Source organism: Myxocyprinus asiaticus, chromosome 2 (genome assembly GCF_019703515.2).
Source record: "Myxocyprinus asiaticus isolate MX2 ecotype Aquarium Trade chromosome 2, UBuf_Myxa_2, whole genome shotgun sequence".
In the NCBI taxonomy this organism is placed as follows: Eukaryota; Metazoa; Chordata; class Actinopteri; order Cypriniformes; family Catostomidae; genus Myxocyprinus; species Myxocyprinus asiaticus.
Genome location: NC_059345.1, coordinates 17,341,028 through 17,354,102, shown reverse-complemented (window position 1 = coordinate 17,354,102; position 13,075 = coordinate 17,341,028). Strand labels below are relative to the sequence as shown.

The 13,075-nt window shown below is 37.5% G+C and overlaps 1 protein-coding gene across 4 annotated transcripts in view; it reads right to left on the bottom strand.

The window, feature by feature from the left end:
• LOC127413421 (metallophosphoesterase MPPED2) overlaps positions 1-12,218 on the bottom strand; it is a 91,623-nt gene extending 79,405 nt beyond the window's left edge. Inside the window, exons 1-2 of one of the 4 annotated variants that reach the window (XM_051650571.1) lie at positions 11,662-12,218; positions 9,452-9,711 (exon numbers count right to left, since the gene is read on the bottom strand). In XM_051650571.1, coding sequence (XP_051506531.1) covers positions 9,452-9,579 — 128 coding nt within the window. In that variant the 5' untranslated portion in view covers positions 9,580-9,711; positions 11,662-12,218. The other 3 variants (XM_051650578.1, XM_051650586.1, XM_051650592.1) reach the window with 3 other exon arrangements.
• Between the last annotated feature and the right edge of the window lie 857 nt (positions 12,219-13,075).

Sequence of the window (13,075 nt, the reverse complement as noted above, 5' to 3'; positions counted from 1 at the left end):
AGATGAAAGCTAAAAAAAGTTTCCTCAAAAAAAAGAGTTCAGGCCTTTTGGAAAGAGGAAAAGAGAGAACGAGGGAGAAAAGGAGGAGAGAGAGGAGCTTAGAGATCTCCTGATCTAATCTTGCGGGACATTTGCATTACAGGGGTGCACCAGAGTGCTTACTGCAATTACCATCCATGCAAAGCCCCGCTAGTTCCAATATTTTCAATCCTGTGCACTTCCATTACATGCACCACACATGTGTGTATGTACTTCACTTAATTCCTGTCATTTGTCCCCTAACATAAATCTCAAAAGAGAGGTGCAGTAAAACCTGTTCGTATACAGTATGTCAATGGATCTGAACAGCTAGTTACGATAACCTATTTTAGAAGAGAAAAGGAGAATTCTTTGCATGCCTTTCATGAATGAAAAAAAAAAAATACAAAGATACTCTAAAAAAAGAAAAGAAACAGGCTTTTTAATGCAACATTTTTTTTTTTTTTTGCGAAACAAGCTAAATAAACAACAAAATTCAATCAATATTAAATTCTAAGTCTTTCTGCACTGTGGTTTATTGTACATGTGTGTGTTAGGAAAGCGTACTGCATTTGTTTAACTCACATAAACAAGTTGAACATTGAGTTGAAAATCTTAAATGGTTTGCACTTTTATAAGTATTTTAATTATTCAGAGGTTGAGCAATTAAGGAGGCTATAAGAAGCCGATGAGAGCCACACAATGAAAACTGGGGGGGAAAAATGAGAGGAAAAAAATAGGTAATGTAGTCTTTCTGTTATAATACAGCGAAATCAGTGCTTTAGCACATAGTACAAAATGAACTGACCATTAAGATTTTTGCATTGTGACATTATTTTCAGAATTCTAAAGCATATTTTACCCCCTCCAAAGTAACGCATCAGTACATTTACTTTTACTATTCCCATTGTTTTTAATGAAGATTCTCATTACCTTCTGTGTACTGTATTACAATAAAAAGTGTATTGTACAATGATTTTTTTAATTATTCAAATCAGTAAAAAAAACGAAAAGTAGTACCAATTTTTTCACATTGCGGTAAAGCGAGTTGGAGGGTTAAATGTGCGCAACCGTTATGAAGATAATGTCACAATATAAAAAATCTTAACGACCCTTAAAATAGACTTCTTTTTCTAAATGCAAAATATAATTTCTTATTTGTTTCTTCTATTTATGGAGTAAAACAGGACCAGGACATGTTCCTGACAAGTTTTGTGAGAATTACATGTAAATGTACTTGACTTGGTGTACATATTATTTGCTGTCATTGAATTGTATTATGTATATACAATTATATACATAATTATAGCATTATAGCAGCTACCCTGCTTTCTAGATATCAGTATCTATCAGCATCGGCCATTGAAAAACCCATATCAGTTGACCACTAATCATGCAAGATTTAAAAAACAAATTAAGGTCCTGCAAGCAATTTTCATCTGCTGAATCCTTTAAAGACATTTTAACTAGTGTCTCTTTGCATGTTCTCTTTGTGATGTCATAATCAATCTATTTTGTACTGAATCTTGATGTGACAGGGTTTTGGTTTTTTGATTGAAATCTGTTCAGACCTGAACATGTGCACATGGGCATCAGAGCCAAAGATCAGTTACACTGTTATTAAGGAGGGCTGCTGAAATAAAGGCACAGGAGCTGTCGGGTCACGCTCAGTTATTTCTGCTAGATCAGGTTAAACAGAAAAAAGGCAACAACCAATTTCAGATGGAAGGTTGAGGTGGGGGTTGGGGGGGGGGGGTAATGAGGGAGCAGGTGAACAACCAATTTTAATCACAAAGAGGAGAGGGGGATAGAGAGAGAAAGAGAGGGGACAAATGAGGTTTAGGTTAGCTAAGCTTACTAGGTTTCAGGTTTTGCGTAAACGAAATGCTGAATCAGAGCAGCCTTAAATTTAGCCATTTAAGTGCATACATTATTTTCAGTCAGTAGTGCACGAGAATAAACACATAACATTCATAACCATCTTTGCAGTGTAAAAGCACCTATTTGGTTAAATAGATGCAAGAAAAAAGAACAATCATGATTCAGGATGTAAATAAATGCAAAAAGAAGGCCAATCACAATTTAGTATGCACATTTTATAATGAAGTCACAACTTTTAATTCGATTTTGAATGGCCAGACTTCAACAATGTAGCTCAATGGAAGATTTTTAAATTTTAATCTTAAATTTCTTAAAAAGTGTAAAGTTTAGGAAATGCAAAAGTAGATAGCACACCTATGACTGAAAACTTAATTGTTACCTTAAGAAGTTATTTCTACTTGATCTAAAACTAGTTTTGTTATGGTAACCTAATGTATTCAAGTTGATTCAGTGATGTTAAATAATATGTTTTTTTAATAGAATCAAACCACTTAATTTAGATTTTTAGGTTAAGATTTTTTAAGTGTGCACTGCTATTTTTTATTTTCAGGTAACGTAAAAAATGTGCCTCATGTGGTAACATCTACATTAATTGGTGTTATAAAATTCAAAATTGTTAATTAATATGACTAAGTTTAACTGACAATTTAGGTAACACCAATGAAAGTAATCTTAATGGGATAGATGGGGTAAATAAAGTAACAATTGCAGGTGACCAATTTTTTCCAGTGTAGACAAGGAGTATAAGAAGTTTTAATACAGTGCTGCCTTGCAGGCACTGTTAAAAATAAAAAAAAATTGAATTCAACACAGAAATAATATCAGCTTTAGGAATGGTTGTAAAATGTGCCTGCTGCCTAACATTTCCTTTCCACATTTCAGTTACCCAATATCCCACAAACTCCACAAAAGTTGATATGACACGAAATAGCAGCAGAACATATTAATTATATTGATTTGCGTTTGCTCCATGACAACAAGATAAAAGAAAAGTTGAATAAGTACATAGAAGAAGGGGGAGGGAATCAAATCTGAAACGGAATGCTGCAAAGAGGAAAAAAGTCTCCCTTTGACTCACAAGGTCACGTTGTAATGTCTTAACAAGGACAATTGCTGTTGATGTCTTTATGCCATGTGCATACAGTAACTCCTTTATGAAAAACACAGCCCCATTCATCATGAGCACACATCTCCTTCTGTGTGCCATAACAAAATTCCTCGCTAAAACACCTAATTGACGCAGTCTATTTTTTTAATAACTGGTCTTATAGTACACAATACATTAGTGAACTTTATTCCAAAGGAAAGAATGTTCGTTTTTGTAATTTTTTTCTGAAAAATGGGAAGTAATTCTCCCCTTTAAACTCTGGTATGGAATGGCTACTTGTCAAGATCTAATCGATTCCAGATATGGCTGTGTGATATTTTGAATATTAACTATATAATCGCAATGATTTTATTAACATAAAATTAAGGGGCATGTAAAGGGGGGGTGCTGGCAGCTCACTAAAGGGGGCGCAATCAGATGGAATTTTAACTTTGTATAAAATAATCTAAAAAAATTAGAATTGTATTTTAAATGGCAGATAGCAGTTTCTTCTGATTTCTGTTTAGCCATCAAATTTTAGTAAATTATTTGCACATGAAGAAATTGTTAATATATTAGGAAGAAGGAAATGACAGTACACACAGTAGTCCAGCAACCATAGATGCCATGTCCACGTTAGCAATCGCATTTTCTAAAAAAATACAGAATCAAACCATTTGTACATACAGTGCGTAGTGAATAAGACATTTACTTATAGCACCCGTCAAGTGCTTTTACTTTGAAGTTACTTTGAGCAGCAATCTCCTGACAGTTTAAACGGTCTGGATCACCTGCTTGGACTGCCACGGAGTGACCATCATGATTTGTAAATCAGAGGAACTTTTGATCCTGATCCTGAAGTTTTTGATTCTGGCTGATGGAATACAAGCTTCAGAGGAAGATATTAGATGAGCCCTCGATGGGAAGAAAATGCTGGATTTTCGTGAGGTTTCATCTTTTTAAGGCCAGTTCACACTGCACCGACAGACACAGACCAACGCCGACAGACACGTCTGTCGGGTTTTGTCAGATCAGTGTGTTAACCCTGTCGCCGTCTGTCGGCGATTGTTGGCGTCTGTTTTCGGTTGTCGGGTCGTGGAATATCTGAGCAGTGTGGTATGATTTTCCAACAAACTATGAGGGAAGCGTCCCTGAAAACTCCATGGAAACGAAAGCGCGTGAGCTATGTGCTATTATTAAACTAGATAGTGCTGAAAGCTTTGGCCTTGTTCAGCACCACTGGACCTGACAGCTCCGTAACGATGTGCATACTTAAATTAAAGCACAAGAGCGGACACCGACATATTATTTGAGAAAAGGTATCGATGTGTTATTTAAATAAATTTGTTTATTTTGGTCCCTAGTGAAGATCATCTACCCTTGTGTTTTGGTATCAATCGGGATCATCCACTAAACCATATGCCATTTTTAGTATTTTGTTGTATGAAGTAAGAGGCGGGATCACAAATGTTAAATGTTTATAACTTACATTTGAGTAAAACTCTTGTTCACAACGTATGACCTAACAATGATCTTATCTTATCACATAACCTACCTTAAGATGTCTTTCTTGGAGAACATGGTAGATGGCTCTACATGTTTCGGGAATAAGCTCAGTTAAAGTTGAGCATCCAATTCGAAACAAGTAGTGCAGGTAATGAAAAGATTCCCCTAAAACAATTCAATAGGTACAACATAGCTGTTAGAAATAGCAATATTTATCATTTCCACTTAAATAGCTTAATTTATCTTGTTTCATTACCATAACAAATACTGTTAGTTGCTTAAATTAACATTTCAAGGGATAAAATATGAGATTATTACCTGTTGCCAGGAAACGAAGTGTAATCATTAGGCGTTCACCGGGTGAAATGACATCTCTAAAATTTTTTGTTTGCCTCTGAATTATTGGTGTCACCATCTGAAGTAGTTCTTGAAACTGATTGGGGACAAACCGAGCAAAATTTTGAAAGCTCTGGACATCGTCTGTTTGCAGTTCTCTGCATAAATTTAAGTAAGCGCCCCGTCTTTCACGTTGCAACAACCAAGGCTTCACCCACAACCTCTTTCGTTTCATTCGTCGTCTTTTCAGGCGAAGAATGACACGTAAAGACATAAGTAAAAGTAACATTTGGATTGAGGTAAAAGGATCATCCTTTTTTTAACCACTCTGACTCTCCGTAATGAAGTCTGTTGGTGTCTGTTGGTGCAGTGTGAACATAACCGTTATGTTTCCAACATTCTAAATCCAACGGCCGACTTTAGAATGTTGGTGATCGTCGGCATTGGTCGTTGTCTGTCGGTGCAGTGTGAACTGGCCTTTAAATGAGATACACTATACTGCCAAAAGTATTTGCTCACCCATCCAAATAATTGAATTCAGGTGTTCCAATCACTTCCATGGCCACAGGTGTATAAAATGAAGCACCTAGGCATGCAGACTGCTTCTACAAACATTTGTGAAAGAATGGGCCGCTCTCAGGAGCTCAGTGAATTCCAGTGTGGTACTGTGATAGGATGCCACCTGTGCAACAAGTCCAGTCGTGAAATTTCCTCACTACTAAATAATCCACAGTCAACTGTCAGTGGTGTTATAACAAAGTGGAAGCGATTGGGAATGACAGCAACTCAGCCACGAAGTGGTAGGCCACGTAAAATGACAGAGCGGGTTCAGCGGATGCTGAGGCGCATAGTGCGCAGAGGTCGCCAACTTTCTGCAGAGTCAATCGCTACAGACCTCCAAAGTTCATGTGGCCTTCAGATTAGCTCAAGAACAATGCGTAGAGAGCTTCATGGAATGGGTTTCCATGGCCAAGCAGCTGCATCCAAGCCATACATCACCAAGTGCAATGCAAAGCGTCGGATGCAGTGGTGTAAAGCACGCCGCCACTAGACTCTAGAGCAGTGGAGATGTGTTCTCTGGAGTGACGAATCACTCTTCTCCATCTGGCAATCTGATGGACGAGTCTGGGTTTGGCGGTTGCCAGGAGAACGGTACTTGTCTGACTGCATTGTGCCAACTGTGAAGTTTGGTCGAGGGGGGATTATGGTGTGGGGTTGTTTTTCAGGAGCTGGGCTTGGCCCCTTAGTTCCAGTGAAAGGAACTCTGAATGCTTCAGCATACCAAGAGATTTTGGACAATTCCATGCTCCCAACTTTGTGGGAACAGTTTGGGGATGGCCCCTTCCTGTTCCAACATGACTGCGCACCAGTGCACAAAGCAAGATCCATAAAGACATGGATGAATGAGTTTGGTGTGGAAGAACTTGACTGGCCTGCACAGAGTCCTGACCTCAACCCGATAGAGCACCTTTGGGATGAATTAGAGTGAAGACTGCAAGCCAGGCCTTCTCGTCCAACATCAGTGTCCGACCTTACAAATGCGCTTCTGGAAGAATGGTCAAAAATTCCCATAAACACACTCCTAAACCTTGTGGAAAGCCTTCCCAGAAGAGTTGAAGCTGTTATAGCTGCAAAGGGTGGGCCAACGTCATATTAAACCCTATGGATTAAGAATGGGATGTCACTTGAGTTCATATGCGTCTAAAGGCAGATGAGCGAATACTTTTGGCAATATAGTGTATCTGCATATTTGCAGATGGTATATAACAGAAGTTTTATTGATATTTGCCTTTTATCATTAGAAAAGTAACAGGGATCTGTTGAGGAGAGACTGTTAGAATACGTGCTTCAGAGGAAGATTTATGAGCGTTCCAAAGGATGCTGGATCTGCTGAAGTTGTGTGAGGTTGGTTTATTACATCTGTTTAAACAAGATATGCGCATATTTGCAGGCGATATATGATACTATTTTTATTGATATTTGCCTTTTTATCATTAGACAAGACAGTTAAAAGTTACAGGGAACTATTGAGGAGAGAGAGGGAGAATGAAACAGGTGGGCACTTTAACATTATGAGCTCAAACGCGTCTGCCACGGCTCTAATATGTGGGCCGTTTAAATGACACTGTGTTGCACACTGGTCTATTATTGTAGTAACACGATGGCAAATAACAACAAAACGAACCTTGACTGGTCGTTTACATGTCTCAGTCGCTTCATATGCAAGCAGGCGATTCCAAGCGCCCTCAAGAAACAAATTGGCCAAAGGGGAATATTTATCAGCCTCTGCGATATATCGGTCGACCAATATTAGTAACTAGGGATGTGCTACAGTGTTTGACTAATCAAATAGTCATCCAACAAATGACTAGTTGATTAGTGGGGTCGACTACAGAACTAACATTAATATATTTAGTGGTGGTTTAATAGGAGATGCAATTCTCAAATTAATAAAGAGACGCTAATTCTTGGAATGTGTTTTTACGTGATTATAGCTTGCTGTGCTTAAAAGTAAATAATAATAAGCACAGTAAAACCATCTGCAAGAACTTTCGTCTCTTATCTTTTAATGTTTAGTCCATATATGCACCGCTGCTGTTACAGCCATCAAAGCGCTGCATCAGCACATTACAAGATGATCACTGTCGGATGTTAAATTCTCTGCCTTGAGTAATGTTCTTGTATTTATGAGTTGCTTTAGAGATTTAAAGACTTTTGCTGATTATGTCTGACACTGCTTAAATAAATAGCTGCAGTTAGAAAGGTTAAACTGCTTGATGTCGTAAACTACAGTAGATGTGTACATGCATCCTTATCTTGCAGTTCTGCATTTTTGAATGTGCAGCGAGGATTGCCCTGAGACTCCCAAGCTCTCTTACATTGAAGCATGTCACTCTGCGTTCAGGATGCGCATATGCGGTTTTGCATTCCATATCCAAATTGAAAAGACAGCCTGCTGACTTATTAATATTAAATGAGGGTACAATGTGCACTGCAAAGAATACTAGTGCTTTCAATCAGTCAAAATCCCACTTAAATATTTAATGGTACTCGAATTGGAGCTATTTTTATGAATTTCTGTCTTTACACTGTGGAGTTTGGAAAACGTTAATAAAGCATTTTTGTTACATACTGTATTGTTTTGTTCTATTGTATTGTTCTTCCCAAAGAACAAATAAATGCATTTTGACAGGAAATAAGTATATATAGAGTCAAGTTTTACTATTAAAATCTGAGATTAATCGCGATTAACTATGAAAAATTATGAGATTAATCGTGATTACAATTTTTTATCTACTGACAGCCCTACATTTGAGCCATTTCAGAGCAGATACATTATTATCGAGATACATATTAAATACCATCAATAGGCTGAAAAATATCGAGTTATAATTTTTGTAGCCATATCGCCCAGCACTAATTCCAGATAGATTAAATCCCGCCCCACGATTTTTATCATTTAATATCACGTTTCACTTCGAAAACACATTACATTTCAGAAGTAAAATGCTCTCTGAGTGCTGTTTCATGCTGACTTTAAAAATGAATGTCGAAAACAGGCCTTCTCTAAACGTTTCATATTTCTTTAAGTGAATGTGCAGCTTTGTGTTTATGACCAGCGATGCAAGCCTCTGGTAAACACGATCATTATCTCCCAAATCTAAACAAGCCTTTGCTTTACCAGACCACACTGCTCTATAAGCAACAAGGTGATTAAATAGAAAGCAGTGAAGGAGAGGGTTGCTGCAAGAAAGGAAACACAGGAACCATGGGCCATCTAAAGACCACTGGATGTAAATAATGATGCAGCCTTTTTAATCTTATTCATGTGGCAGCTGAAGAACACTTGCATCTATCGGTGTGTTGAAACAGCTCAGTCTCCACAGCTAAAGTTTATACTTATATTTAACCAATCCTATGAAATTATGGTCCATCACACAGAAAATGACAAGTTGTGTGGTGTAAAAGCTTTGTAATAACACCATCATGCCAGAGTAGAAATTGTAAAATCATAATCAGCAGTCCGGAAGACCAAAACCGAGCCCTACACAGCTACCATGATGATGAATAATGCTTGAACAGTGCGTCCGCACTGAAGACTTTTCCCTTCAAACCACAAACCACTACAAGTGGAATGAACAATCTGGTTTTAAATTGCACAAAATGCAGCACATGACAAGGTATTTTGATAAAGCATTTGGTGTACGCTTTCCTTAAATATGTAATACTGCGATTCAGGGCCAGAGCTGAGGCCAATGTAAAAAACAAGAGCCTTAAAATCACAATACTAACTATGTATTTCTGGCTGACCTGTGTAGACCATAATGCTATCAGAGATATTTTGTGTCTGATGGAGTCCAAACCTATTACAAAGCATCCTAATTCAGGACCAAATTTCATGTTAGACATATAAGGAAAGTGTGATTCTACTCTGAGTGCATCTTTGGAAAAGTGTATGAATTGACAGATTAGCTCATGTTATTTCAAACGTGTGCACAAAGATAAAAATTAAATGTACAACAACTCTCAACCACAAAGTAAGAGCATAAAACTTATATTGAAACAAGCCAAGTAAACTTGTGCTGGACAAAGTTTTGCATCCATTTTCCCCTGGGTACTCACATATGCACGTGTGGCGGTTGAAAGCGGCTCTGGTTAATGTTGTAGTGGGTGAAGGCCTGTGTGGGGTTGGAGCTGTACTCATCCACCGAGATGGTCACTTTGCCTTGTGACGGCATTCCGTGGGCCATTATTTCTCCGCGTCACACATGAGACAGTTTACCAGGATCCTGGAGTAACCCACGCAGTCAGCATCCTTCAGAACCACCACTTAAACGTGGAAAAGAATCCTTGATAGCACCAAAGAGGAGAAAAACTACTACCTGTAAAGAAAGAGTGACAGTTAAAAGACAACATGATGAGTAATCGCTTGCGTGAAATGACCGTATGAGTAATACAAAGAAAAAAATAGATGGAAAATTACCAAAACTCCTTTAGTAAACTACAGGGAATAAATAAACTGCAACAGTGGAGAGCAAGAGCTATCACTTTAATTTGGATTGTGGAATATGTGTACATTTAAAATACATTTGTTTTCTGGAAACCCTATTACTGTAATAAAGTGTTGTATATGCTTTGTATCCGGCTTACTTTAATGAAGCAAATTGTTAGGTTACCCGACAAATGTTTTTTTTTTTTTTTTACAGATTTTCTCAATTTTGCTTTCTACATCTATGTAAATATTGTTGTTCTACATCTGTGTAAATATGTTGATCAATGTGTTTTACCAATTTTTTCAGGCAAAACTGTATTGTGCTAAACTGCACACCAATTCCATAAAAAAAAAAAAATAAATACATTTAAAAAAAAAAAAAAAAAAAAAAAATATATATATATATATATATATATATATATATATATATATATATATATATTTCTAATGATAATTTTCATTAATTACTGAAACAATGTATTAATCTATGTAACACTATGGTCAAAAACAAATAATGAAAACTGATACCACTAACCACTTGACCACAACTGTTGAAAAAAAAACAAAAAAAAACATTATATTTATAGATATTTCAATATATTTGATTTAAGCATTTATTTTAAGTAAATGGGGTTGTACTGGACAAAATATAAAGTTTTATTTAGTTAAAACTCCATAGCAGTACATTAATCGCGAGATAGAGAAACAGAAACTGACACACAAGGTGAGCAACGGGGCAACATCTCCAGCCCTGCCGCCGTCTGCATGTCAGTTAACCGCGACCTGTCCCTGTTTCACCAGTACTGAACTACCGTTTCTTAACCCTCTCAAAAGACCGTTCATTCACACAATAACACAAAATTATGTTCTAAAATGTCTAAATAAGGACTTCTTTTCGGCGCGTTTGTTACATTGTAACTTTTGTTTGTTACAATGTTACACTGTTTCCATTCGGTTATGTAGGCAATAGAACGCTCACAAAGCAGCTAATAAAATCTACCGTAACAGTATCATTTTATTTTCTTCAAAATATCTCCTTCTAACGTAACAATCCTAAAATATCAATTAAATCCCACATAGTATATAAAGTTATTTTATATATATATATATATATATATATATATATATATATATATATATATATATATATATATACAGGTAGTTTTACGGGCAGTATACTAGTTTGTTTAATGTGAATAAATAAACAGAAACGGTAAACTGAATAAAAGTGCACAGAACTGCATAATACATGTTCATACTCGTTACTTGACTTATTCTGCAAAAACATCCTCACCTTAGCTAGCTAGCCACCACTAGCATAGCTGCCTAGAAACCTGCATTTATAATATAAAGCCCGTATACCCCCGTTTTATTTACGCTGAACTCTTTACTGCTTTCCAGCAAAATAAAGCGCGTGGAACGATAAAAAAACAATAAAGGCTAGAACTGATTTTTCAAATACGGGCTACACTTTAGACCAGTGTCAGTGAGAGCAAAAGACATCAAGTTGAACCTATGTCACCCCACACTAAAACATCACCGACATTTCGAGTGAAAAATAAATAAATAATAATAAAAAACGCACCAAACGCGCAAACTCGCGAGTATTTGTGTCTATCGCGCCTGCCGCGAAGAGTGCTCACTCCCCGGGTGAGTGGCCGCGCTGACACCGCTGCTCTCCCTCCGTCAATGACAAGCCACCTCTAACCCTTTTGTGTCTATTTTTTTTTCTCTCTCTCTCTCTCTCTCTCTCTCTCTCCCAGTCTAAACGCGAATTTCCGAGCTGTACAACACATAATACGTGAATTCCCCCGTCTCTGCTCCTTTCTCTCTCGCCCACCTCTAAAGATGTTGCTCCATACACGCCGGGGAATGCAGATGTCGGTAGACGAAACGGTGGCACTCGGAGCCGGGCAGGGGCAGGACCCTCGACCCTGGGAGACCCTCCGGCGAGCTGGAGGAGCGCAGCGGCGAGACGCGGGAAAAGCAGCGCGGGCAGGCGGCGAGTCTCTCTCTGACTGTCGGAGAGGGGGGGTAGGTCTAGTCCGCAGTGAAGGAAGAAAGGACTGCCACTGGGGTCAGAGAGCACCGACAAGAGCATAGCCTTCGTACAAGCATGGCGGAGCGAGTGTATGCGAGTGTGAATGTGTGTGTTGTTACTCCTCCCCTCTTTAAAAAGAGTCTGCCATGATATGCGTTCACACGTGGAGAGAAGAGGGACCTTCTTCTGCAGTGTATATTCTCGCCTTTTTCTACAATACACTTTATTGTTTATTACATTATTTTTTAAAATCTAAATTAAAGGAGCACAGTTAAAACTAAAAGGACTTTAAGGTACAACTAAAATGAACTGGTTATTTGGGCTACAATTTGATGGAGACACCAGGATGTAGATTGTGTCAAATACATTTTTAAATAGGGTGTAAAAGAGGGTTTTTATTTCTGTCAATATAAAGTGGTGTTTGCAAAGTTTTCCATCTACACTGATGGTAAACTGAGGTGTTGTCAGCTTTTATTAAATCATTTTCAGTTGAATTGAAATTTGTATCCAGATCTGAATGTAATATCCATGTAACAACATGGTTCATTTATATATTTTCTGTTATCACCAGATAGCTGAATTGAACATATACATTTGTCTCTGAGCAGAACATATCAGCATGATAGGACTGCTTCAAAAAAAAAAAAAATTATTACTCAGATTGAAAGCTTCCATTCACTGTATGCTTGTTCTTATTAATTTATTGCTTTGCATGCTTATGGATTTGAGTTGTGTTCATAAGCTAAAATCACAATGCAAATTCTGTACAAAGGGAAATTATAGTATTAGAGATTCCTTAAAGCTCTGATGTGCCATGCATTATTGTTACATATGGCAAGGCTAAAATGGATTGTTTAGAAATGTAGATTTTTCCCTGACATTTTTCAATTTCCACAAACCCACACACACTCATACACACATACCATGCACACTAAGCAACATTTCTATTTGACTTTTCTCTTATCTCTGGAAAATGTGTTTTCATCGACTAGCCGGCGGACAATAATATGCAGGCAGAGTTGAAATTTTATTCGTTGAGGCCGCGGTTAAACACTGCACCATCATTTGTTCCCCCGACTGCACAAAAGAATGAGAGAGAGCGCAAGAGAGTGATGATAGATACAGCTTCAAATGTCACTGAAGAAATGGCCCCTGACATGAATGTTTTATTCAGTCTTCATCCCCTGATCACATCTATACAATAGAAAATGTA